The 27,434-nt window shown below is 34.9% G+C and overlaps 1 protein-coding gene across 1 annotated transcript in view; it reads right to left on the bottom strand.

Moving 5' to 3' along the window:
* The window catches only part of PREX2 (phosphatidylinositol-3,4,5-trisphosphate dependent Rac exchange factor 2), a 217,378-nt gene that overhangs the window by 96,014 nt on the left and 93,930 nt on the right, over nt 1-27,434 (bottom strand). The window contains exons 12-23 of the mRNA XM_036338466.1: nt 26,118-26,221; nt 25,129-25,178; nt 22,231-22,306; nt 20,254-20,326; nt 17,686-17,828; nt 17,439-17,531; nt 14,961-15,109; nt 10,856-10,941; nt 8,401-8,537; nt 5,925-6,042; nt 3,089-3,273; nt 289-450 (exon numbers count right to left, since the gene is read on the bottom strand). Coding sequence (XP_036194359.1) covers nt 289-450; nt 3,089-3,273; nt 5,925-6,042; nt 8,401-8,537; nt 10,856-10,941; nt 14,961-15,109; nt 17,439-17,531; nt 17,686-17,828; nt 20,254-20,326; nt 22,231-22,306; nt 25,129-25,178; nt 26,118-26,221 — 1,376 coding nt within the window. The remainder of the gene's footprint in view (nt 1-288; nt 451-3,088; nt 3,274-5,924; nt 6,043-8,400; nt 8,538-10,855; nt 10,942-14,960; nt 15,110-17,438; nt 17,532-17,685; nt 17,829-20,253; nt 20,327-22,230; nt 22,307-25,128; nt 25,179-26,117; nt 26,222-27,434) is intronic.

The raw sequence follows: 27,434 nt of genomic DNA, 5'->3' as shown, positions 1-27,434 counted from the left end.
CGACCAGGCTGGCGGGGGGGGGGGGGGGCAGTTGGGGGCCACCAAGCCAGCAGGGGTGGGGAGCAGTTAGGAGCGATCAGGCCAGCAGGCAGAGGCAGTTAGGGGCGATCAGGCAGGCAGGCAGGTGAACCATTAGGAGCCAGAGGTCCTGGATTGTGAGAGGGATGTCCCCGATCAGAGAGGGTGCAGGCTGGGCTTAGGGGACACCCTTGTGCATGAATTTCGTGCACCAGGCCTCTAGTAATTTAAACAATACTCACATGTGAAATGTATACATAGAACGTTTACCTTTTTGTAACTGGATATTCTCTGAGAGATGTGCTCAACTTTTTCACTGCAGATGGCACTGAATTTACTCTGAAGTTCAGTCGGAATCACTTCATTTAAAGAGTTAAGGCTGGTGCAGTTTTGTACAAAATGATCATCACTTTTAGCTAAGGCTTCGAGAATCTGTAGTGACACACAGATACACATGCAAAATGCAGAACAGAACAGGAAAATAAAACCTTCAAAATTAGCCAAGTAAAATGTTCACAATTCCACAACACAGGTGACTTCCCAATGCTCTTGTTGTGGCTGCCTAGGATTTCTATGTTCACCCAAGCCCTGGCAGTACAGTGATGGGCCTCTGTGTCTGGTATCTCATTCTTTGCCTTCTGTTGACTATAAAAGGCTCCCTGAAGGAGGTGAGTGGACTTCTAAGACTCCTCGCTCAATAAATCAATACACTGATGTTTGAACACAATGCCTATATGTTACTCAGAACATTTTTTTTCAATTTTATAGAACAACAAAAACTAATGAAATCCAAAAGAGTAGCCTCCTTACTTTCCCAGTACAGAGTGTGCATTTAACAAATGTTTGCTGAAGGACTGAATAAATAAGAGGCTTTCTTGCTAAAATAACAATCAATGCTACCTGCAGTGCCTGTGCTCTGATAACAGCATCAGATAAAAGCGTCCTATTTATGTATTCAATTTGTAAACCCTTTTGGCTATTGGAATCAATGGTAAGGCAGTGTGCGTGTGTCTGTGTGCAAGTGTCTGTGAGTGTGTGTATGTGTGTATGCACACACACATGTTCACACAAATACATACACACCCTAGATCACTGAGAATTTCCATATGAATTGAGAATTGTCATATTTATATGTAGCATTTTTTATTGTGTAACGATCACAGGACTGATTATACCCTTACCTAACATTTTAAAATAATTTGTGAGAAATGTATACATGATATATTTATCTGAACTGCCTCACCACCTCCACTTCCCTTTCTTGCAGAATATAAAGTATGAGTTATTTATTTATTCCACTAATTATTATGGAATATGAGTTACTAATCTAGAAATTTGAGGGGTTTTTACTACCTTTAATTTTCTTTTCTTCTTGTGTGCAGGGGAAATACGTAAGTGCACTAACTTACACAGCTTTCATATATAAAATAACCCATGTAATTTTACAAATTTGAAATAGGAAATGAGATAAAATAATTACAATAACTTGATCACAAATTCTTACATGGATCCTCTTTAATAGTATAATGCAGTAAGGTTAAGGGTTGCATTTTTATTTTATTTTTTTTTAAATTTTTTTTATATGTATTTTATTGAGTTTTTACAGAGAGGAAGGGAGAGAGATAGAGAGTTAGAAACATCGATGAGAGAGAAACATCGATCAGCTGCCTCCTGCACATCTCCTACTGGGGATGTGCCCGCAATCCAGGTACATGCCCTTGACCGGAATCGAACCCGGGACCTCTCAGTCCGCAGGCCGACGCTCTATCCACTGAGCCAAACCGGTTTCGGCAAAAAGGGTTGCATTTTTAAAATATACATCTTATATCAATAGATATATAGAGTGGTAAATGTCATCAGAATAATGGCATTTTTTTTTAAAGTAGACTTTCAGAATATAAAACAGAAACATAATTATTTTTAAAATAGTGAATTTATAATTCTATAATTATTTTCTCTAACTGATATTTTTTAAAAAATATATGCTACCGCCCTGGCTGGTTAACTCAGCTGGTAGAAGTGTCATCCTGTACAACAAATGGTAGGGCACATACCTAGGTTGTGGGTTTGATCCCCAGTTGGGGCTTGTACAGGAGGCAACCAATCAATGTTATTCATTTTCTCTCTCTCTTTCTCTCTCTTTCTCTCTCTCTCTCTCTCTCTCTCTCTCTCTCTCTCTCTCTTTCTCCCTTTATCTCTCTCTCAAAAGCAATAAAAACATATCCTTGAATGAAGGATTAAAAAAACACATGCTATAAATATTTTAAGTCTATCTTGAAATATTTGAATTTTTTGAATATTTGAAATGAATTGAGATGAAGAAATAAAGGTAGTGAAGCTATTTGTCATATTACTTACTTGTAATGCCTGAATCCTCACAGGGTGATATAAAAGCAGACAAAATACTAAAGTTCTAACCTGTGGAGAGTCCCATAGGAGTTTGATAGATCTCCCTTGTAGAGGATCATGAAAAGCAAGCACAGGATCACCTCTCATTTCCTACATGATTTATCCATTAGGATGAAGACTTGCTTCCTCCCTGTCTTGCTGCAGGCTAAGGACTACGAATAATATCCCTCACTACCAAGAATTACATAAATGTCTGAGGATCTATTCGTAAATCATCTCTAAGCTTTGTGAAATTTTATGAAATAAGGTTGAGACTTGCAGGGTTTGAAATTTCGTATAATGTATTTCATGACTTCAAATACTCCTCCGAGAATTATGTGCATTTAAAAAAAGCACCACCTGGCGTGAAAATCATCTAAATCGTACACATGATACTGAATTAACGAACACAGCACACTTATAAAATGTAGAGAAGACCGCCAAAGCAACTAACACTCCCCTGGGCTAGAGTCCCATATAACTTCCCACTGTGCTCCAACAAGTATCAATAAAAAGGAAGACTGTACACATACTGAGTAATGGGGGTGGGGAGCAGAAGTTGAATGAGCTGACAGCTGAAGTGAAACGCATACAGCTCTTTAAATGTTTTAAGATGGCGGTGGGGGAGGGTTAGAGTTGCTTTATTTAGAGCACGATCCCTTGTTCCCAGGATGGCCCTTACCTTGGCAGTGAGGCTGAAGAAACCTTTGGGCTCGATCATCTTCTCCACCACGTTGCACTTGATCCCAGCGGTGCTGTCATACTCATACACGACCCCGTATTCCAGGTGCACATTATCCACCGTCAGACTCACATGCTCCTTCTTCCCATCGATGATGGCCATGGTGTTGAACTTGTCAATTACCTCTGGAATAAAGACAATTTTAATTCAGCAAATTCATGAAGGGTCTGTTAGCCTTTTCAAATAATTTGAGTCTCTTTGAATAATTTTTAAGGAGTTCTTTAAAGGATGGCTAAGTTTAATGTGCTAATGAAGTATATACCCTTGTTAACATTTCTTAAAAGAAGAACATTATTTTAGAAATATGCTTGAGTTATCCAAATCTCACTACTCTATCTTTACATATCCATTTTGATCTATGGACCATATGTAAGCCTATTTACACCACTATAAACGTTATACACACAATTTTATATTTTCTCATTAAAAGCATGCATGAATTAAAGTCAGCATTCTTGAAATTGCCTTAAACATTGGATGAATATTTTCTGAAAGCAGAAAAAAAAAATATATAAGGCCATATTGACGAAGCAGAAAGGAGATGCAGGAATCATTTTTTCAGCAGAGAGTGTGTCTGAATTCTCCCAAATAGCATTTTCCAGAGATCATTGAGAAAATGTCTCATCATTCACTATACTAACATTCCATCTGGAACATCTTCTTATAGGTTTTGAACTAAAATCACTCAGCTGATAAAACAACAACAACACCTAAAATCTCAAGTAAGAAACACTGAGAAACCTAACAGTAAATATTAAGTAAGCAAAATAGAATATGAGTTTATTTAAAATAATTCTAGAAATAGTGGAAATAGCAAAAATAATTAAATCCCAGCATAGCTAGAAATCGATTTCCACAGCATCTCATCAACCCTCTCTACCTTTCACTGAGACAGAATGATGATTAGCAGCAACTAACTCTAAATGAGAAAAAAAAAAGCTTCAGAATGAAGTCCTGAGATTCATCTTCATTTAAAAAAAATAAGAGAATTGATTTATCCTAACAGTCTTGCTGCGCCAGTGAGGTGAGCATTTCTAATACTGCCCATGAAATGAGTGGCTCCTACCAATGGCCTTCCAGGAGTGGGGAGAAACAGCGTTTCCTAAGTTCCCCCATACGAGCAGTGTGTCTAGGGAATTCTCCACCTGTACTGGTTTGCAAGAAACTAAAACTACAATAAAAATTTAGGGACACCCACCAAATATATGAGTGGAAAGATGCCAGGAGAATGGAAGAGAGGATGCAAGGACTTCTGTGAAAAGCCTTTGAAACAATAATTCAAAGCTTTTGTCAATTGCCTCAGCCCCTTTGCCCTTAGCAAAGAAGCTACTGAATATAGCAATCTGCTGGCTTGCTTCACCGAGAAAAGAGATGATAGGAGTCCTTGTCAAAAGGTCCGTCTTTCACTCGTTTGCACATTAGCTTGCTTCTCTCATTACTATCAGTGCTTCAATACAGTAAAAGTTACTTGAATCAAGAAATTATTTTCAAAAGAACTATGGACCTTCTAAACCAGGGCTTCTGGGATATAAGTGTGCATGCAGATCAGATTTATTAACTTGGAGGTTCTGAGTCAGAAGATCTAGGGTTGGCTGAGATTCTGGGACTCTCTCTTGCTCCAGGTTCTCCTGCTACTGGTCTGCAAACCACATCAGAGTAGTAAGGTCTAAACAACATCTAAACTTAAAACAAGGAAACACATTTTTTTTTAAAATATATTTTATTGATTTTTTACAGAGAGGAAGGGAGAGAGATAGAGAGTTAGAAACATCGATGAGAGAGGAACATCGATCAGCTGCCTCCTGCACATCTCCCACTGGGGATGTGCCCGCAACCCAGGTACATGCCCTTGACCGGAATCGAACCTGGGACCTTTCAGTCCGCAGGCCGACGCTCTATCCACTGAGCCAAACCGGTTTCGGCAGGAAACACATTCTAACTGAGATTTGAATCCTCATTCTACCACATACTAACTTGGGCAACTCCCTTAGCCTCCATTTCTTCTCCTATAAAATGAGGATGGTGATAATCACACCTTATGAGATCTTCTCTTTTGATGACTTTATGAGATAATTTATGTAAAAGACTTAATAAAGTGACTAACAAAGTGTAGTAGCTATTCCATATTAGCTAGAACAGCGGTTCTCAATCTTTGGGTCGCAACCCCTTTGGGGGTCGACCGACTCTTTCACAGGGGTTGCCTAAGACCAACGGAAAACACATACATAATTACATATTGTTTTTGTGATTAATCACTATGCTTTAATTATGTTCAATTTCATTGTTACAAATGAAACATGAGGAACTGTATTAAAGGGTCGTGGCATTAGGAAGGTTGAGAACCACTGAGCTAGAAGCTATTATTACTTATGCATTAGACATGACATCTATTAGTAACAATAACTTAAGAAAGTGGCTTGAATGGGGAATGGGCAAAAAGGTGAAGGGGATTAAGAGGTACAAATTTATAGTTATAACATAAATTAGTCACAGAGATATAATGTACAGCATAAAGAATATAGTCAATAATATAATAACTTCATATGGTGATAGATGGCTCCTAGACTTCTCATGATGATCACTTCATAAGATATATAAATATCAAATAACTATGTGGACATCTGAAACTAATGCACTATTATATGTCAACTGTAATTTGAAAGAGCTGTACATTCCCAAATGAAAAATATAAGTGGCTTGAACGTATCAGATTTTCAATAATTAGCACATTGAAAAAGAATACTATGAACAAATAGTGAGAAAAGAAGGAACCCACCTTCTACTTTGCAATCAAAAGAATCCCCTGCTTCATCTCCGGGGGGTTTGGTGTTAGACTTTTGAAGGTCTTCTTGGGCACTCTCAAGGCTGTTATAAACCCACTGTATGGAATCTTGCTGGAAATGAGGAAGGGAAAAAACCTCAGCAGCATTAGTGCTTCCTAAACATGCATATCCATTTCATAAACCTGCTTCAGAAGGAGAGCTGACAAGCTTATTTTTCCTTCTAGTTTGTTTAAAAATAATAAATTTTGAAAAAGAAAATCAACATCAGAAACGAATAGAATGTCAAAGCCAACTATCGTTGTTGTTTAACAAGCTGACCTTTTAAAGCTTGAAATTTTATCTCCCAAAAGTATGTTTTTGAGTAAGATATACTCCCCAAATGTCTTACTTAAATGCCGCAATTATATCTGAAAATGAACTATAAATTACATTTTTAATAAATAAATGTTAGATGAACAGTTTTCCAAAGGATCAAGCATCTACACCCTTTTAGTGTCTCCCTTTAAGGGCTCTCCTAACAATCACATATATTTTAATACACTTAATGTTTTTTGAATCAAACCAATAAAAAAATTGGAAGACCATCTTTCATCTCATTAGGTTCTTAAGTAATGTAACTATCTTTTAATCCTCCTATGTCATAATCATCCTATATCTTAATTGAAATAGCAGTTCCAATCTTACTTAGATAAATGAGAGAGAGAAAAAGCGGCTACCAAGTAAATGCGTTTAGGGTTGCATTACTCCAAGTGTATACTTTTCCTAGGTAAGATGATAAATTGAATTGCACTACTGAAGTGTGATATAGTCTGTATTACCCATTTTTCTCTTGTTTATTAACTTCACAATTATGTTTAATTATAATATTGCTATGCATCATTAAAATGCTAACATTTGATCATTCAAATACATCTTGGTAACCTGTGGTGGCCTCCAGTGACCCACATCCCCAAGAATCTACACCTTTATGTGACTCCTCCCACACTGACTCTGGGTGTGATCATGCGATCTGATTTTTCCAAAGGGATAGAGCAAGCATGATGTAAATAGAGAGTTGATCGATAGTAATATCCCCTCTTGATATCCAGACACCATGAAGAAGGGAAATCCTGCTATAGACTGGAAAGGGAGGCCGTGTGGAAGAGTCTGGAGAGAGATTAGCAGCAGCGGAACTGCAGTGCCCAGTCAGTCCCAGCATAATGCAGAGGTGCCAGTGCCCTCACAGGCACTGACACCCAATCAGCCCGCAGAATCAAGAGAAATAATCAATCACTACTGTTTAAGCCACCGAGTGGTGGGACAGTCTGTTTTGTGGCAATGAATCCCTGATGTTATTCCCTTTGTAAATTTTTCTGTCCATTTATTATTTTTCTCAATCATTTTATTGATCAACAACACCTCTCCAAGAAAGCAGGCTGGGAAAATAAAAAGGAGTAAAACTAAAATCAACTTAGCTACTTAGTAAAATTCTGATAGAAGGGGAAAGATTTGATAATTTCAGAAATGTCCTTTAAAAAAAATTCATTCAATAACATAGTTCAATAAATATTTATTGAACTACTTACTATCAACCAGAATAACCTGTGCATCAATGTGTGAATTCTAATTTGCTATGCTAATTTGACCTATTGGTAAGTAAAATTGATGAGCTATTTTCTTGTATGTACAGTATTTTGCAGGGTGTTGGGCCTGAACTATGACAAAATAGCCATTTATCCTTCTGATTTGGACTAAAAGTTTTATTCCCCAATCCATAAAACAGTACTTCAGTGCACATGACAGAAAAAAATGCAAAGCCTCTCCTCTGAAGATTTTTTGCATTTAAAATTCTTTTGCATTTAGTGGATTAAACTGAATTTTCTCTTTTAGTCCAATATGCACTTGTACCTCGTGAGATAATAAGCTTCGCTTACAAATTAGGATTGTAATTTTATTTTTTCTATGACACTTGAAATTTGGACCAGAGGATAGTGCTGACAATTTTAAATAATGACAAGTACTTTCTTTTCTGAACTAAATTCAATTGGCTAAATTAATATATCCAAAAATCAACTGCAGACCCCATAATACCCACAAGTTTTTGTTTTTCACAAAATTCTAATGGTAAACATTGCAAGCATTTATAATTCAAATCTACAGACACAGAACGACCATCCTATATTCTCAAGCAAATACAAGGGTCAGGAAAACAGTTTAAACCTTTGGATCTCAATTTGATAAATTTAAAAACTCAAATCTCAGGGCATTTTTTAAACAGGTGATAATACCGCAACAATGAAATGTAACGTTTAAGCACAATCGATCATCACTCATTATTTTGGCAAAGCAATCATGATGAGATTTACAATGCTGTGCTTAAATGTGAACCCAGAAGTAGAAACCACAAACCTCTCTGGCACTTCCTGTGTTGTCCCTGGGGTTTCTGTGCACGTTCTCGATTAGCTCTAGATAAGCTGAGAGGCAGCGTACCTTGGTTGGTCTCCTGTACTTCCTGCAGGCCGTGACGTGTGCAATGACGCTGGCGTGTGTCTCTTTGCTGACATTGATCCCGTTGACTTTGATGATACACTGTCCAGGGTGAAGACCGGCTGCTGCGGCCACCGTTCCTTTAAGTACAAATGGAAAATTGCCAGAAAGTCATTTTAGATTTGTTTTTTTATCACATATGCAATAAGGAAAGCAATTAAAAATATACATAATAAACATCTAGCTAGTGTGTTTTTGATCATTTGGTTCTGATAGCAATGCCCTCTCAACATGTTTCTGCTATTTACAGGACATTCAAACTGTAACAGAGTATTTTCCCACCGCCCTATGAATTAGTTTGAAGGGATATTGTAAAGTAACTTTTTTAATGCTAATCAGTTATTTTCCCTTTAAAATGTCTAGTCAATCTAATTTTCTGAATATTCATGTATAATAGCAAAATGAGAAAGCCAGTATCATGCCTTATTTATCTTTCTTTTGTTTACAAAAATCTCTAAAAATTAAAAGAGAATTCACTTTCATTTTTAAAATGCCAAATATTAAAAGAAATTCTTAAGAAATCAAATCAAATCAATTAGCAATTACAAGTGGACTGGATGTACTAAGAAAAATAAGTTCAGGAACCAGAGAACTGAAGAATAAAATTAATCAGATAACATTAACTGCCCATCACTTATTTGCATAGACATAGATTTAAGTATGGAAGTGGCATATCCTAACCAGTGAGTTAAGATTTCCAGAACCTTTCAGTCATTATTATTTGATATTCAAAGTAACATTAACAAAGCAATGAATATAACTAAGATAAATAACTACAAAACTTATTATAAGTATGTTAGAAGAGCCTTTGTTTATAAGCAATTTCCCTCATGAAAGAATTAATAAAAATCTTGAAGAACATAATTTATATTCAAGAATTATCCTCACTAAAATTCACTCCCAGAAATTTTAAGTGCTTTTTCTGGATTGAACTGATTCTTGCTGGAGTGAGGGATATTCCCAACAGAAAGAACAGCCTGAAAATAGGTACTGTGTCAAGAAATAACCTAGAGACCTAACTGGTTTGGCTCAGTGGATAGAGCATCGGCCTGTGGACTCAAGGGTCCCAGGTTCGATTCCAGTCAAGGGCATGTACCTTGGTTGCAGGCACACACCCAATAAGGAGTGTGCAGGAGGCAGCTGATCGATGTTTCTCTCTCATCAATGTTTCTGACTCTCTATCCCTCTCCCTTCCTCTCTGTAAAAAAAAAAAAAATCAATAAAATATATTTTTTTAAAAAGAAATAACCTGGACATTCAGGAACATATTAGCAGTTGGGAGTGTGAACTTAGACTAGAAAGGACCCTAGAGAGCAGAGCAGAGCCCGGATGGGAAGTTCTTGGTGCTTTGCATGAAGTCCTAAGTCTGAACCTTACTATATATGGAAGAGAAAAACATTCAAGAATTTTAAGCACAGAAGTGACATGATCCCCCCCAAATGGACCATGGGTTATTAGAATTTAAGTCAAAAATCAAAATCACAGCATCTGCTGCAACTTTCCAGGCTGGAACTAAGGTAGCGTTAGTCACAGAGGGGAGAATGAGGTCACGTATTTGATGTGTGATGACGGAGTTTGTGGAGAGGCTACAGTACCCAAGATCACTCTTGTACCTTTGGACTCAGTGGCTGAGAAGATGGCGTCACTTAAATAAAGAGAGAATACAGAAGGTAAAGCAGCTTTAGACAATGAATAAGTTCTTTTGGGGAGAATGCTGAGCTTTAAGGTGTCCCAAGGCCATTATGTATATAATAAACAATTGGATCTGGGCGATAGTACGCAGGAAAGAGATCTGGGCTGGAGACAGAAATGCAGAAATCCCTGGCAAAGAGGATCAACATGATTGTTTATGGAGAACAAGCAAAAGAGAATAAAATATAAACCAAGTTTTTAGTCACTAAAATCATTTAATTTAAAATGCATTTTATAGTTTAATAAAATGCATGGCCATTAGCCATTTTATTAAGCTATAAAATGCATGGCTTATAGGAATTCTTGAAGTAATCATATGGCAACAGGCTATAAAACACACAGATCATTTTTAAACCTGAAAACTCACATCTTTGAATTAATGACAAAAAGGTAATTACTGTCAGACAAAAAAGACAAATAGATGCCCTTAAAATCATTATATCCTCCGGCTAAACTCTAGCATGCAGAAAAGTGATTTTAGGAGGCATCATTCATTATTAACTTTTTAACTGAGATACATATGCCCTACAATTTTTAAATGTTTTTTAAAAATATCATTTTAAGAATATACTACTATTGAGTTAATACAGTAAAATATGATGAGAAAATTCATAACACGATTATGTGCATTATAAACATATTCTTGTTTAGCGAAGAATGGCAAACATGCTGGAAAGCTGTTCACCACGCAGAATAGCTTTCTCACCTCTTCCCACCGCATGCACAACCGATGGGCCATATCCCCGGATCTGGAATCCAAGTCCGTCGGCTGAATCTGGGATTTTCACTGTCCTAAAATCAATCCGAAAATAGGGTAAGACGACTTTAAAACACCACAATTGGTTAAAACAATAGTTGTCCAAACTTTTATTTATTCTTTCCATAAATTCATATTGAGGGTCGACCCTGTGAAAAACACTGGGTTCCAAACCCTCGAGGGAAGCATCACGGTGCATGCCCTCAGAAAGGCACGGAGCAGGCACACACAGCAGATGTCTCACTTGACACGGCCATTGCAAGAACAGCCTGAGTAAGGACAGGCTCTGGCCTCAGACCCTCCTCGCTCTGAATCCACTTTTAGTCACTTGACAGTTGGATAACTCGAATGAACTCCTTAACTTCTCTGAGTCTGAGTTTCCAGAAAGATGATGGTGTTAAAACTTACTTTGCAATGTGTCGGTGGAGGTGAAAAGAGATATCATTGGCCAATTGCCCTGCATTGTGCCATGAGCTAGGTAGGTATTTAACAAAATGGAAGCTTTCCCCTTTGTTTACTATTACAAAGAAGACACTGGTGCACACTGTGAAATTTCTTTGCTAACATTAACATAAAAGAAACAGAGTTAATACATTTCTACCTGTTGGGAACTCCATCAAAAAACAACAAAGAGCCAGTTATAAAGAACAGATGCATCGAACACTACATCAAAGCAAGTTAAGAATATGATTAACGTTAGTATTTATTCAGTGGGATTTTAAAAGAATAATACAACAAAAGGTAAGCCTGCTTAAGTAAAAAGGAATTTTCAATGAATCCACACGGAAAAGAAGATGAAGGGTGGAAAATAAATTCGAGTAAGCTGACAAGGCAAACCAGGGAGGGATGTCCGATTTGGCACTAACAAATCAGCTACTCCTTAGGAGGAAGCCAGAAATCAGATAGTGACGATGAAAAGCAGAGAACAGGAGATAAGATGGAACCTCATAATAAAAACGAGTATAATAAATTGCGACAGAGAGCACAGACAAATGAATACGATGCAATAAATTTTGATGGATAGCCCTTGATGCTCAAGAAACAAGTGTTTGCCAAAAGCTGCTGAATGAATCATGAAATAAATGCAGCAGTACTTCAAGGGCACATTAAACAGTCTCAGGCCTTATTTGTAATTTATGAAATAGCTGTTGGAGCAGTTGGAGCACCATGGCGCCTAGAACACTTGGGAAAGCCAGATAGTGCATTTAGACCTGAAGGCAAGGGGCTGGCACTGCCACCTAAAATATAACCCAGGCAGGCATTCAGACATTCGGAGACAGAAATGCACATTGCCTGTTCCAGCGAATCTGAAAGGATTATCATACATTAGGTTATACAATAGGAAGTGATCTGCATATTGGTGGGATGGAGGTCAAAGAATGAATTTATCCTTTATCCTTAATTAGGTAATTTTTTGGTTTATAAAACTGTATCTGCTTTCTTTCAACAGAAACTTGTCACTAGAGTCTATCAAATATAAACTTAAAAATAGAAAATAACTGAGGGGGGGGGAGATAAATACATTTCCTGAGCATGAAATGAAAAAGAGGTAACTCGTACTTCTATATATTACCAATGAGAGCTCACTTTGTCTGAAATAACTTAGAGCTTTCAGGCCATGATGAATTATTGTTCTTTCGGATGGTGCAGAATTAGAATTCTTGGTGGCCTCTCAATCCTTCCTAAGGAAGGTCTTCTATCCTTCTAACATGGCTATGGAAGGCTGACCCAACTCTAATCTTCTAGAAGATTATTATTCTTTCCTTAACAAAATTTGTACAAAACACTATAAGATGCATTTGGTCATAATTTGGGGACCCCCTTCATAAAATGATCTTTGGAAAATGTTTACTGGTGGAAACACTATGCTGCCTATTAAAGGAAGAATTAAATTTATACAAGAAGGATGCTCTATTTCCTGTAGAAAACAAGTGCCTAAATTATCTTCTACAAAGCCTGCTGGAAAATTCCTTGTGTTATCTTTTGTAAAATGCACCTAGACTCAAAAGAAAAATTCTGTTGTATTTACCTCTCACATTTTTGCTTTTTTTCCCAAACAGGATACTTCATAAATTGTAAGTAGCTATTGCAAAAAAATATGAGAGTGATTTATAGGAACCATCCATTAGAATAAGGACATAAAGGAACGGTTATAAATTTTGAACAAATTAAAAAGAAAAAATGAGTACTCCATCCTCAAAACAGTTTTAAAATACAATGTGAAATATGCCTTGATGTAATAAAGAAGCAATGCAAAAATGAAATGAGAGAAGAAAGCATCACAGATCAGATCACTGGAGTATATATTATGGGCTGAACATGTCACTAAGTTCTTACAAACCTAGATTTATTTAAGTGTTCTTAGCAGCTCCGTAATATAGTCACTCTTATCATCCCCACTTTTTTATGGATGAGGATGTTGAAGCAACACAATTAGCAAACAAGTGGTGGATGAGAGGCTTGATCCTGGACCAGAAATATCAGGGTTCCAATTGCTGTGCAATAAACACCGAGGGAAGAATCAGAAGATCCACGTTCCAACCCTGCTCATCTAGCAACAACTTCTAGGACTGGGGATTTGCCCTATCTATTTAGTTTTCAAGCTGGTGACTCCAGAGACCTCTACCTGTTGAAATGTTTGTGATCAGTGGACCAGTATTTGTAGGGTTAAATTAGGGATCAAGGGCCCATGAGTAAAGCTTAGGAATGCTACTCCCTTATTCCTTTCCTGTTAAATTTCCTCAAAATGCCCACAGGTAGGCAACTAAGTTAACCTTATCCTAGGCGGGTTGGATAAAGGGGGAGCAGTAGATTCTAACTAGTTTTAGAGAAAGATGACATTGTTATGGTTATCTGCTGCTCTCTAGCATAAAGTCCCTCTAAATTAGTAACTTTAATGAGGCCCACTCTTTCGGACCCCTTAGTAAGCTGTTGGTAGAACATCTACCTTGATGACTTAGCACTACAGAATGTAGCCTATTACACTGCACTACAACTCTTAAGATAAATAGTGCACCCAACTTTGCTGAATATATATTAAGACAGGAAAGAAAACTCCATTATATATATATTTAGAATCTTTCTATAAGTAGTTAAAGTAAATCATTTTGTTTTTGAAGTGGTAACCTTTATTTATCTTAAAATTCATGAAGTTGCTTATCACTATTGATAAATAATATAATAAGTATTAAACAGTAATTTTGACAAAATCATAGTATGTACACTAACACATTGTGGTAAGTACTTTATATGCATTATTTCTGTTACCTCATTGGATAAACAAGTGAAAACCTGATAAGAAAAAGCAAGATCATCAATGATTTAGAGAAGAAAAGCCAATGTCTTCCAACTATATCCACCATATCTTGTTAATTTTTGTAAAAAAAAAAAAAAGATCATAAAGCATATCTCATTTTATAAATGTGATTATGCATAGATCTGTCAGGATTTGTAAAATTTAACTAACACTGATTTCAAAAAAAATAATAATGGTTATTTATGGGTGGTATGATTATAAGAAAAGTCCTTTGGAAAGTCTGTACTCTAAATTTCCTATGATAAACATGAGTTTTTTCTAATCATAGGCAGATAGATAGGACCTATTTCTAAGTACACACCAGCATAGGATTGTCTTTCTCTTAGTTTTGATCCCATACCCTAACAGTGTTTGATTATAAATGTTTTCGAGTTAACTTATAACCCTTGAAATTCTTAGGGCTGAACATAGAGGAATGCAATTCTTTATTATCAAGTGTTCTATTGTTTTTTCTTCACTCATAGTCAGACTCAACCCAAACTAGACCAGGAAAATTTAGACATTAAAAGGAAATTATTATTTCTGCTGAAACTACATGATTCAAGTAGCAAGCATTTTGTCATCATAAGCAATGTAGTTTTTCCCATCATTTAAAGACCAATCTTAGTGATGTTTGGTGAGGTTTCAATGTTCCAAGCAATGAGAAGCTTAATTCTAGACATTTGCTTAGTTAATTTTTCTATTTTATTCATCTATGCATAATTTTTTTAAAAATCCCACACAAATCATACAACTTACTCCCTTGGCTTTGTGCTCACAAGAACTCTTAGAGGTTTTCTGCTGTTTAAGCAGGATTTCAGGAAGCAATCCACTTCATTGAAAGGTCTCATAAAAACTAGGTCACTGTTAATAGCAAAAATCTTTTTTCCAACTTCCATGCCAGCCATCTATGAGAGAAATAGAAAAAAAAGAGTCAAATTATATTTTAATAAGGGAACTATTTATTTCCCAGAATTAGAATCTGAAAAGGTCTAGAACTTATAGATTTTGACATTTTAACACATCTGCAATGTTTTTATACAATTTCACAAAATAAAACTGTGGGAGAAGTGACAGAATTATTCTCTCTGACCTAGTTTTAAATTTGATCACCCATCTTTACCTCCCTCCATGACTTAACATTGTACGCCTCCTGTGATCCTTTCTTCTGCTCTATTTTATAATCCCTGTTTTTTATTTCACCCTTTTAACTATAGTCAAACCCCAAGTTAATTTTTTTACTGTATTTTCCATGGATAACCAATTAACTCAGAGTTTCAATCTCAATATAGACATCAATGACAACCACACAGGCATCGTTAGCCTGAGAAAGGATAGGAGAGAGAAATGGCCTAGAATCCAAGGAAGTGTGCTCCAACAAGCACAGACTATAAAATGCTGAAAAGGTGACAAAGAAGACATAATCCCAAACTTCCCGGTGCAGCCACTGTTGAAAACAGTATGGAATTTCCTCAAAAAATTAAAAATGGAACTGCCATTTGACCCAGGAATCCCACTTCTGCAAATATATTCCTAAGATTCCCTAAACACCAATCAGAAAGACTATATGCACCTCTACATTCATAGCAGCGTTATTTTACAATAGCCAAGATCTGGAAACAGCCCAAGTGCCCATCAGCAGATGAATGGACAAAAAAGATGTGGTATGTCTATACAACAGAATACTAGTCAGCTGTAAAAATGAAGAATGTGTTACCCTTTGTGACAGCATGAATGGACCTAAAGAACATTAGAATATTATGCTGAGTGAAACAAGCCAGTCAGAGAAAGACAAATATCACATGATCTAACTTATATGTGGAATCAAATGAACCTAATAAACTGACTGGCAAACAAAATAGGCCCAGAGGCATGAATGCATGGAACAGGCTGATATATCTCAGAGTAGAGGGCGGGTGATGGGAAGAGATTAACCAAAGAACTAATATACATATATGCATAACCAATGGACACAGATAATAGTGTGGTGAAGGCCTGGGATGGGGCAGGAGCTGGATGAGGAGGGTTAAGGGGGGACTTGAGGGACATTTGTAATACTGTCAACAATAAAATAAACAAACAAACAAATAAATAGCCATTATCTCTCCATGCCAACAAGGCTGCTCTTCTTAACCAAATCTACTGCCTATAAACTATATGCTCTGTTAGTTATCAGATAAAGGATGAGAGCCCTGGAGAAGGCTTTTATCAGAGGCATAGGCAGATGAAGCTCTAGAAACATCCTCTGAAATAGTCTGGGAGAAACATTTGCTTCTCACAGGAAATTAGTGAAAATAGTCATTTGCTGGCTGGGCCCACTAACAGAGTATGAGTTGGCCAGAGTTATCTGATTTGATAGTAGTGTGCATTAAGCTTTGTCTTGCATGAGACACCTTGGACGTTATCAGATGAGAGGATGGGTGACAGTCTACTACTAACTTTAAACAGATTCTAAGTTAAAAGCTATTTAATTCATCATCACATTCTGTATTAAAGACTTAAATATTGAGACGTTTGCTGGGGGATTAACCATCTTATAAGCTAGGCAGCAAGGTGAGCATACGTTACTTTGATAAACTTGGTATACAGCACTGGAAAGTAGGTTTCATGAGGATAGGAAAAATTGTCTATTTTGTTCATTGCTGTATTCCCAGAGCCCAGAACACTGCCTAGCATACAGTAGGTACCAAATGGATATTTGTGAATGAATGACTAAATAAATGATCAGGAGATTTCTTGGTTTAAAAGGCTGGTGAGGTGAGAGAACATCTGTCAACATTAACCCAATGAGAAAATAGGTCAAAGTGTGTTCTTTACTGATGGAAGTTGTATTTATATGACAGTCAACAGACACAGGAAAATAGAAGACACAGCCCTTGAATTAATGGAAGAACCATCTGACATGCATAACAGTCCCACTCTACCCAGTCCCCACAGGGTTCTGGGCTAGAATCCATGAACAGGGAAGTCCCAGGGGCATGTAATGAGCCATTTGGCCTCCCAGGAGCTCAAGTTCACAGCTGTAGATATTTCCAATACCTCCCCACAACTACACCTGAGTGCCCAGATGACTCCTCTCACAGATCCCGAGAGTATTCGATAGAACCTCAGAATAAGGGTATTCAGAAACATTTTCAATAGGATAGTAAAAGACTGATTTCAATTAGTTTAGAAATTTTATATTTATTATATATGTCATGCGCAACAACTTAAAATAATAATGCTAATTTACATTACCTCGGCATTGGACCCCTTTTCTACCAACTTAATTATTGGAACTTTATTTTTGTCTTCTAACCCAAAACCATAGCTGCCTTCATTGGATTTAATCTGAAATGTAAAATATTAACATTATTAATAAAGCAAGTAGGAAAAGAATTTTTAAATCAAACAGAAATAAATAATATGCATCAAACATGTTTATGTAATCTCCTGCTAATATCTAACCAAGAAGAAAACTTATGTAACATATTAATAAACTTACCAATAATGATTTAGCGATAACATTTTCCACAACTTTTAAATCATGTTTCATAAGTCGATGTTTCATATTGGATCCTTCCATTTCTTCATCCGCAAAGAAACGGAAAAGGAGAGGTTCATCTTTGAATTCACTTTTTTCAAGGACTAATGAAACAGAGATTCAAATTGTTTCAATTAATCCCAAAATCAAATTCTTCGTCCAAAGTGATAGACATTCAGTAAAGTAATAACTGTACCATGACCTCAATTTTACACTCCTTGAACAAGTTACACTCACTAATATCCATAATATTTTTTCCATTTCTTTCTACAATTTCAAGCCAATGTTTCTTTTAAATTACTGTTACCTAAAGGATTTGAATTTTTAATATTTTGTCAATGTTAACTTTTTTTTATACTTAACCACGTCTTTAACTTTCCAGATTAAAGCCTAAACTTAAATAAAAGATTATATTGAATAAAAAATGTATACAATCCAAAACATAGAAAACTACAGTGTTTTGAATTTGTAGTAAACATTTTAAGTATGATTTTAATATCCTGCACAATTCTGGGAAAATTCAAATGGATTAAGTGTTGTTTTTATGTTATGAGCAATTCCCATTGTGCTCACTTTGTTCTAACACTTGAAACCAGAAATATGTCTTCTGGGTGAAATGTGATTTTAGTTTCCATTAATTCTTAGCTCATTTCTGTTTCAAAGCATTATTCTCAAATAACCTTATTTATGCAAAGCCCAGTTTTTTCTCTTTTGTCTGAACAGTAATATTTCCCCCCAAATCCCTAAGATTCCTGGATACAAGAATTATGTTTTATAAGCTTTTTTTAAAAGGCTTAATATCAATAGAGAGAATCTGTATTCAGCAAGATCCTGACAGCAGTCAAATGTGTTGAAAGAGAAATCTTTTCCATTTCCATTAATCTTTCAGTAGTACCTTGAAGAGTTCTTTGTTGGGACAGGTTGATTCATTGAGCCAGGGAGCTAAAGGGAAGGCAGTGTCCCCACAGCACAGTAGAAAGTTAAGGCTTGATGCTGAGACAGACATGCATTTAAATTCCAGGTCTGAGATTGAACCTACGTGTAACATTGGACAAGTTACCTACACTCTTTGAACTTCAACTTCCTCATTAAACCTTCATGATATTGTACAAAACTAAAATGAGGCAATACATGTAAATAACTTGACACAGAGTAAGAAATAAAAAATGATAGCTATTTTATTATTTTTACAGAGTTCCAAATAGTAATTATTAACCGGATGTATGCACGTATTGATCTTTGGATGAGAGACTGGCTGGCAATGTGAGTTAACAAGTGAAACTATTGACCACAAATTAAAAAGTAACACAGTCACAGCTGACCATAGAAATGAGAATAAAAGTGAGATCGAGTTAGGTCTTGCCTACATGACATAAGCAGTTTCCCAAAACACACAGGGTGTTTTGCTACTGTTTTCCTCCCCAAAATAGTCTGTCTAAAAGGAGTGAGAGAAGAAGACATCAGGAAGGACACACATGCACTGACTTGATTGTGCTTTACTGACAGAGGCTTTTGTCGGAAAAATGTTCGTTGTAACTAAGCATTTAAAAATAAGTGTTGAGATCCAATTACTGCTTGTTTCTACCTTGATATTATAGTTTTAATCCCCTATAATGATGCCATTTCTTCCATTCAATGGTTTGCTCTTCAAGGATTGATAAGTCTATATCACAACTGACAGTGCTCTAGAGATAGTGGAATGTAATGGAATTCTCAAAGGCTATACAATATCCAAGGATGCTCTCAAAATTGCTAACTTTTGCTTTCTTTTTTATAAAAAGGTAACAACCTTCTGAAAGTAATTGAAAAATTGGTATCAAATATTTGACAAGTGCTATTAAATAATGTATATAAGCATATATATTAACAAATATTTGACAAGTACTATCAAATACATCTTTATAAGCATATATATATATATATATATATATGTACATATATATAACAATAAAAAAAGATCATTTGGGTTTATGGAATTTCCAAGATGGTATGAATAGAGAGGGAAAACTAAGTCTCATTATTTTTATCAATTTAAGGGGAATGAAGTCATCAAACAAGAAAGAAAATCAATCTTTAATTAGTTGCCAAAAAATCAGATTTCTCCAAGATATTTATAATTTTGTTCTCTGAGATAAGTTTGAAAGTATTTTTATAAAAAGAACGATAAAAAGGACAAGAAATACTTAACAATATATACTCTCATTTAATCATTTTAATATATACTAGCATTAAAAAAACAAACCATAAATTTGATCTGAAATAATTTCAAAGAAGCATATGAACTTTTTTTTTTCAAACTTCTAAACTCAATTCCTCGCTCTTCTGGAATCAGTTAGGGTCTAGAAAAATACAAGGCTAATCATGGCACCTGGGAGATAATGCAGATGTGGTAACCCACATGGCAAGGCCTAGATAGTCTTGCTGGTTCATTTCTAAATTACTTCACTGGAACACTGAGATGGCCCCAGCATCCTAACAAAAACAAAAAAGTGAAATATATCCGTAAGCTTCCAGAATAAAAATTCCTACCATGGTGCATAAATCCATTGTCACAAAGTCCAACAGCAAATATCATTGCCTCTTCTCTGGTGCGACAATCCCCCTGTTAACCAAAGAGCACTGTACAGGTTAATAGGCAACCGAAGTCCTGCATGTTTACTACATTTGATATTCGCAGCACTAACCTGACAAAACCACTCATATATTATGGTTTCCGTTGCTTTCATAAGCCCACAATATATCTAATTGCTATAAAACATTCACTTGGTAATGAAAACATCTTTTGACCTTCAATGAAAAACAAAGATTTAACATTTCTTGAGACAAACTATACTTGATTAAGTATGAAAACATATAAGTAACTAAAATTTATTGCTACCAAAATGACTCCTTTCTCTTATTTCTTCAATATTGTATCCCAACTATGCATCCAGGAAATAGCCTATATATTGAAATCACACACTAAAAAAATCTCAGCTATCACTTCCCTTCCATCAAATGGCCTTGCTCTTTAAAAACTGAAATGTACTAATCTAGGGTCACTGGTAAGACCCTTGGAATAAACTTTTTGGCTGAGACAACACATGCAAGCTTCTCTTTCAATATAACTGAACCCCAACCCCCCCAAAGAAAAGCCCAATGCAACCCTTGTCCAGGTTTTGAGCAACTTACTTTATTCTTCTAATGCTCACACTTGGAAAGTAAAAATGGCAAAAGAAAAACAAAAATGATGATAACTGACTTCAAATATTTATTCAACACTGGCTTTTACTTTAAAAAAAATGTTCTTCGGTTTTCTCACATAACCAATATATAGTACAAGATCATGTGACTTCTATAACATTATAGTTCCTATGTGAAATTCCAACTCTGATATCAAGTACAGAACCAATTCCAATGACACACATTGACCAGTGTTAGAAAAGGCTCTATACTAGTAAACCCATTGTGTGTATGAATTTAAGTTTTATCTAAAGGTAACTGTTGGATTAATCTAAAATCTTAACTTTAAATAGAATAAATTTAAGTGCTATAAAATATAGTGGTCTTGGAAAATCTAGAAATTAATATTAATTATAAAAAATGTCAAAATGTATGTGTACAGATTAATCAAATGTGAATTAAACATTAATATTTGAAACCAAAATAAACATTTTTATGATTGAGTATCAAATGTTATTATACAGTTGTAACAGGAAGTGGGCCACTTTCTTTAATAACAAAAAAGTAAAACTGTTTATGACACTGACTCAAATACCCAAACATAACAACAACTTTCAACCAAGCAATATCCCCTCCCCAAAATAGTATAATCTGTTAAAGTGGATATCACTTTTCTTAGCCTTTTCTTTAATGAAGGGAAAATATTTGCTCATTCATTAGCTGACCTAATATAATAAAACATTTAAATAAGTTTATATTTGAATATCTATTATGATAGGTGACATGCCCTGATTAGCAAATATCATTTTCCTAGCTTGCATATTCTAAGCAGAATTAAAACCACAACAAATTTTGTACTTTCCTATTTAAAATGTATGGAGATGGTTGTTAAATCTTATAGTGTCAAAGTGCAATTATTACCTAATAGAGAAAAGGCATAGGAAGATTAGAATAACTTGCTAGGACTAATAAACAGATACTTTAAAACAAATTCATGAACAAAACATGCAACATTTTTATTATATGCCTATTGTTTCTTTTTCGTGATATTCATATTACACTTCACTTTTTAAAATCTAATTATCTCATCTGATTATTTAAAAATAGGAATGTCTTCTTCAAAGACAATGTTGCACAAAAGTTAAGCCTGAAGATTTTGAACTCAAATAGATTGTCTAGCCTCAAATCCTAATTCTGCTTCATATTAGCTGTATGAATTGGTCAAGTTATTTCACTGTGTTTCATGTGTAGGTGAGGATTTTTTTTAAAAAATGTACCTCAATCACGTTCTCAAACTTACATCAACAGTGAACGTAACTGAGCAACTTCTATTTGTTTATTTACCTGTGCAATTAACCAGTCTATCAGTTTGTTGGCCATGACTACAGATTTGTAGGTCCTTAAATGGTAATCTTTATCTCTATAAAGAAAAAAGAAACAAAAAACATTAGGGAAGGAGATAAGTGAGTAAGAAACACTTCATTCAATATGTGCATTTACTCAATGCAATCTGAATCAACTGTCCACATTATGTGTAAGTAAGAGACGTTTACAAGGTCTGCACAACACCTGAAAACTCCTTCATCAGCTCATACCCACATAGAAGAAACCCACAATGATACCAAAACAGGGCATTTCTTCTTTCACATTTTCTCATATCCAAATAGATTACTACTGCTATATTACCTGGTAATAACTTAGCTAGACATAAAATATCTCATTAATAAAAGAATAATAAAATGGACTTTTTTCCCCTTTAAATCAAGATAGATTATACAAAACATCTCAAAAAGTAGAGAAGAAAGCAATCATTGAATTCCCACTCAGACTTCCCTGGGAAGCCTGGACTTGCTCTAAAGGAGTGTTCATTTGGCTCAGCTGAACTGGAAGACTGTAGGCCTATCCAAGGTAAGTGCACTGAGAACCATGTCATGCATTTTGTCACAGTGACACCACATCCCCAGGGGACCATGGTAGTCAACTGTTTCCACACCAGACTTCTTTCAGTAGACTTCCCAGGTCTGAGCAACCATTCATATTTTAGTTAGATACCACCCAAGTGCTCGTGATCAGAACAAGGCCCCAAAGGCAAAAATCTATAATGCATTGAGTTTGCAGGTCTGGATCAAAAGGGAATGAGAGCCCTGGCTGGCCATCTATCTCGGTTCAAGCTACGTGTACCAAGGTTGTGGGTTTGATCCCCAAGTTGGGGCACAGGCAAAAGTGAACCAATGAATGCATAAATAAGTGGAACAACAGGTTGATATTTCTCTCCCTCTCTCTCAAATCAATAAATGAAATTTTAAGAAGAAAGAGAAAGCGACAGACTTTTCAAAACGTCAAAAAATCCAAATTGTAAACGACTCAAAGTGATGAACAATTATTAACTATATTCAGAGTTCTCTAGCCTCTGACAGGGATTTACAATGCACATTCATATCATCTTATCCACTTTCATAAAGGGCTCCCTGAAGTATGGTGGAAATTTCTGAGATTTCAATAATAAATGTATTAGATTAGCTAGTAATCAACAATCTTTTAAAACATACCTCCTTGTTGATACCTCACCACCCATTTCATCTTGGTGCCCATAAGCATTATTAAGAAAGGAAAAGGTGTATCTGTTATAGACCACATGTGGGTCTGTGGGTTCTTCACCCAAATGATTGTTCTCTTCATAAGCTGAGTTCACACATATTAAAAGAATAACTATCACACATCCCATCTGTTTTATGGGGTTTTTCCCCCCATAAATTTTCCCTTGACAGCTCATGAAAAATTGTCATTTCTAGCCAAAGAACAATTCCTTCTTATCAGCTCCTATTAAGAGTAACTTTCTCAAAAGAAATTCCATATGCCTAAAATATATTTTCAGAACCTATTTTCTCACATACAAACTCTACATCTACATAGGTGAGATGAAAAAATTTGACCATTATTGTTTTCTATTAATTTAGCAGAAAAATAAATATAAATATGCACTTGCTACAGAGTTAAGCAAACATCTTTTAGTATTAAATTATCCAAAACATTTACAGGGTGTCTGTGCCACAGAATCAACAAATACTGGTTCTTTTTCCTCTTTTTACTGTGTGAAGGGCAAGGGGACAGGGCACTTTCAGAAATAATGGGAGAGATCCTTTTTTCTCGCCAGACTATGCAATGCGTTCTCTATGGAACATCAGTGGGCATTCCAATTCACTTAAACAGCAACTCCTGAAACGTTTTTATTTTTAATTAAGCTCTGCATTTCCTTGGAGTGGGAAATCAGAATGAAGACTAGAAACAATGTATATCAAACATTTGGATTCTATAACCACAACTGAAAAGACTCTTTATTCATTTTGGAAATAGTACATCTGTATTTTGTGTGTGAATAATATGTTTAAATCAACAAACTGTGAATGATATCTGGCCATTTGAAATCCGATTACCATCGTGTTACATTCTATCAGTTAGTGTATATTACATATGCAGTGTATTTTACAAATCACCATGATACTGCTGGATGGTCTTCTCCAATTTTAATCATAACACAAAACTCAAAGTTTTCTGCTGTGTTTCTAAAGAGATAAACTTAAAATTAATCCTAATTTCTCTTAAAAGTAAAAAGCATATCTCTTTATAAGGAAAAGGGCAGTGGAGAACAAAATTATTAAATTATACTTATTAACTCCCAAATGATTCTTAATTTTCAAGTATAAAATATTTTCTTTGCATAAAAGACCATTAGAAGAAAATATTCTGAAATTAAATTGTGTAATCCAATGTTGGATGTGTATTTTATTTCAGAATATTTTCTTCTAATGGTCTTTTATGCAAAGAAAATATTTTGAAATAAAATACACATCCAACATTGGATTACACAATTTAATTTAAAAATTAATATACAAGCAACCATAATGGTAAATGTTTATAATAAACAATATTTCCAAATCCTCTAGTCAACTATTGTTTATTAAATATTAACTGAATATGGATTGTTTCATTATAAAGTCTATAATTTACTATAACTTAATGGCAAATAATTATAGAAGTCAGAATAAAAAGAGTGGAAGAAACTATATATTTAGAGCCTCAGAAAATTTAGGAATATTTTAAGATAAATTATTGCTTAATAGTAAAATTTTCACTTTTGGAAAAAAATAAAATAAACCAACAAGTTGTAGGTAGATAATATTTAACTAATATGCAATGTAAATGTTCCCATATAAGTTGCCCAGAACTTAGAAACCGACTCACCTTATCACTGGAGTAAATAAGCTATGAAGACGGCAATATAATCTTACACCCTATTGTAAAATAAAGACATGTCAAAAACAAGTAAGAGCACTAAAAGGACAAACCAATGATATTCTGAAATAAATGTATTTATTCACTTTATTATTCTAGAATCAATACATCTCAACCAATATAAAAGTTATTCAAATGTGACATTACAACATAACATATATGCTCTTAGTCATAAAATAATGACTTAAATCATTAAAAATAGAACTAACTGTGCTATGAATTTGTCATACACATGTGACATATACATATATAAAGGGGTTTTTAAATTATTTTTCTTAAAATACAAAATAACAAAATATAATGTGCCCTGGCCGGTGTGGCTCAGTTGATTGAATGTCATACCATGAGCCAAAAGGTTGCCAGTTCAATTCCTGGTCAGGGCACATGCCCAGGTTGCAGGTTTGATCCCTGATCCTAAGTACAAGAGGCAACTGCTCAATGTTTTTCCCTCACATTGATGTTTCTCTTTTTCTCCCTATTTCTCCTCTTTCTCAAAAGCAATAAAAACATATTTTTTAAAAAAGATATAATGTAAACAGAAAATAAATCTATCATCAGCAACATCATTCTACTGGTTCATTGTATAGCAATATAAATTTTGTCAAGTATACAAAGAAAAATGACATAACATTAATTTTAAATATTCGTATTATTTTAATTTAGTCATGTACCATGACCACTTATTGCTACATGTGAAATAGCTTTCAATGGTTATAACCTTCTGAATGATGCAGTTGCATTACTTCCACTTAGAAGTAGATAAGCGAATGAAAAAAATAATTTTACATTAGAATTCTTGAAATAACAAAAAATTTTGAGGTCTGCTATGCATGTCATTTTAAAAATTTCAATTCTAGAAGAATATTTTAAGTTTCTCAACAGCATTTAAAATTATGACATGAATTCTGCTATCGATAGAAGATTGTAGAAGCTGTTACCTTTGAAATCACATCCTGCATCTCATTTCTTGGATAAAATGTTCCATCATCATAGCGAAATCTGTATAACATCTGCTCTGGTTTGAATTGATGTTTATCAGTAACTAAGAACATAAAAACAAAATATGAAAATACTAGAAATCTAAAAAGAGTGTCAGCTAAAAACAAATACATTTATGAAATACATATTTCCCAAATACTGAAACTTTAGTTTTATCAAAAGCTTTTGTTTTCCTAACACAGTATTACAATTCTAGTATTTAGATAGTAAGATTCATAAGATTTGGTTATATAATACATTTACCATTTCCATATAATGACTTAAGAACTAAATCGAGGTTAGCAACATTTAGCTAGCATATTATATGTAATTGTGTGTATTTATATTTAGATAAATATACTAGTTTGTGTTTTCTATTTCTTTATAGTGCCACAAAGTCAAGCAAAATGTGCCCTTCAAAGAGAAGATATTCCAATTAGTGAGTTATGGTTTGAGTCTCAGCCCTAGAAGTGAATTTTAACATTTATCTGTTTTATCCCACAGTGATCAAGCCAAGACCACACATAGACCAGTCTTGACCATTTACCCTGTGTTTAGATCTTGAGAGCAGATTGCATAATTTCAATATACAACTGATTCCAAGATTGTAATAGTTTTCTTACACTGAAAAATGCTTTTCTATTCATGTCACTTAATTTCTTTTTCTCAGTGGAAAATGAGAGTGGTCATCCTTCACTGGCATACTTAGGATAATTTCATATTAAAAAAGACTCCTAATAAACTTCCTCTCAAATTCTCTTTTTTCCTGAAGTTATTTTACAGACACATTTTTTAAATGACTGTTCTAGAAAAGAAAAACTTCAAATTGAAGCTCAGAGTTTTCATGTAAAATAATTGTAGGTTTTTTTAAACATATTTTTATGGATTTTAGAGAGGAAGGAAGAGGGAGGGAGAGAGAGATCGAAACATCAATTATGAGATAGAATCATTGATTGGCTGCCTTCTTCACACCCCCTACTGAGGATCAAGCCCAGGCATGTGCCCTTGATCAGAATCGAATCCGGGACCCTTCAGTCCGCAGACTGATGCTCTCTATCCACTGAACCAAATCGACTAGGGCAATAATTGTTTTCTTTACAGGGAATGTGACATTTGCAGAAGAGACAATTTACTGCAATGGGCTCTTTTTTCATGATAGAAAACTCTGACCTGTACTTTTTGCTAACAATGTTTAAGGGGGAGGGAAAGCTGTCAGAATTAAATATCATTAACCACATTAGGTGAATCCAGAGAAAAAGCCAAAAGGTTTGTAACAC

The sequence above is a fragment of the Myotis myotis genome, unplaced genomic scaffold (genome assembly GCF_014108235.1).
Source record: "Myotis myotis isolate mMyoMyo1 unplaced genomic scaffold, mMyoMyo1.p scaffold_m19_p_16, whole genome shotgun sequence".
Classification (NCBI taxonomy): Eukaryota; Metazoa; Chordata; class Mammalia; order Chiroptera; family Vespertilionidae; genus Myotis; species Myotis myotis.
Note: the sequence above shows the minus strand (reverse complement) of the source record. Positions and strands in the feature narration are given on the sequence as shown.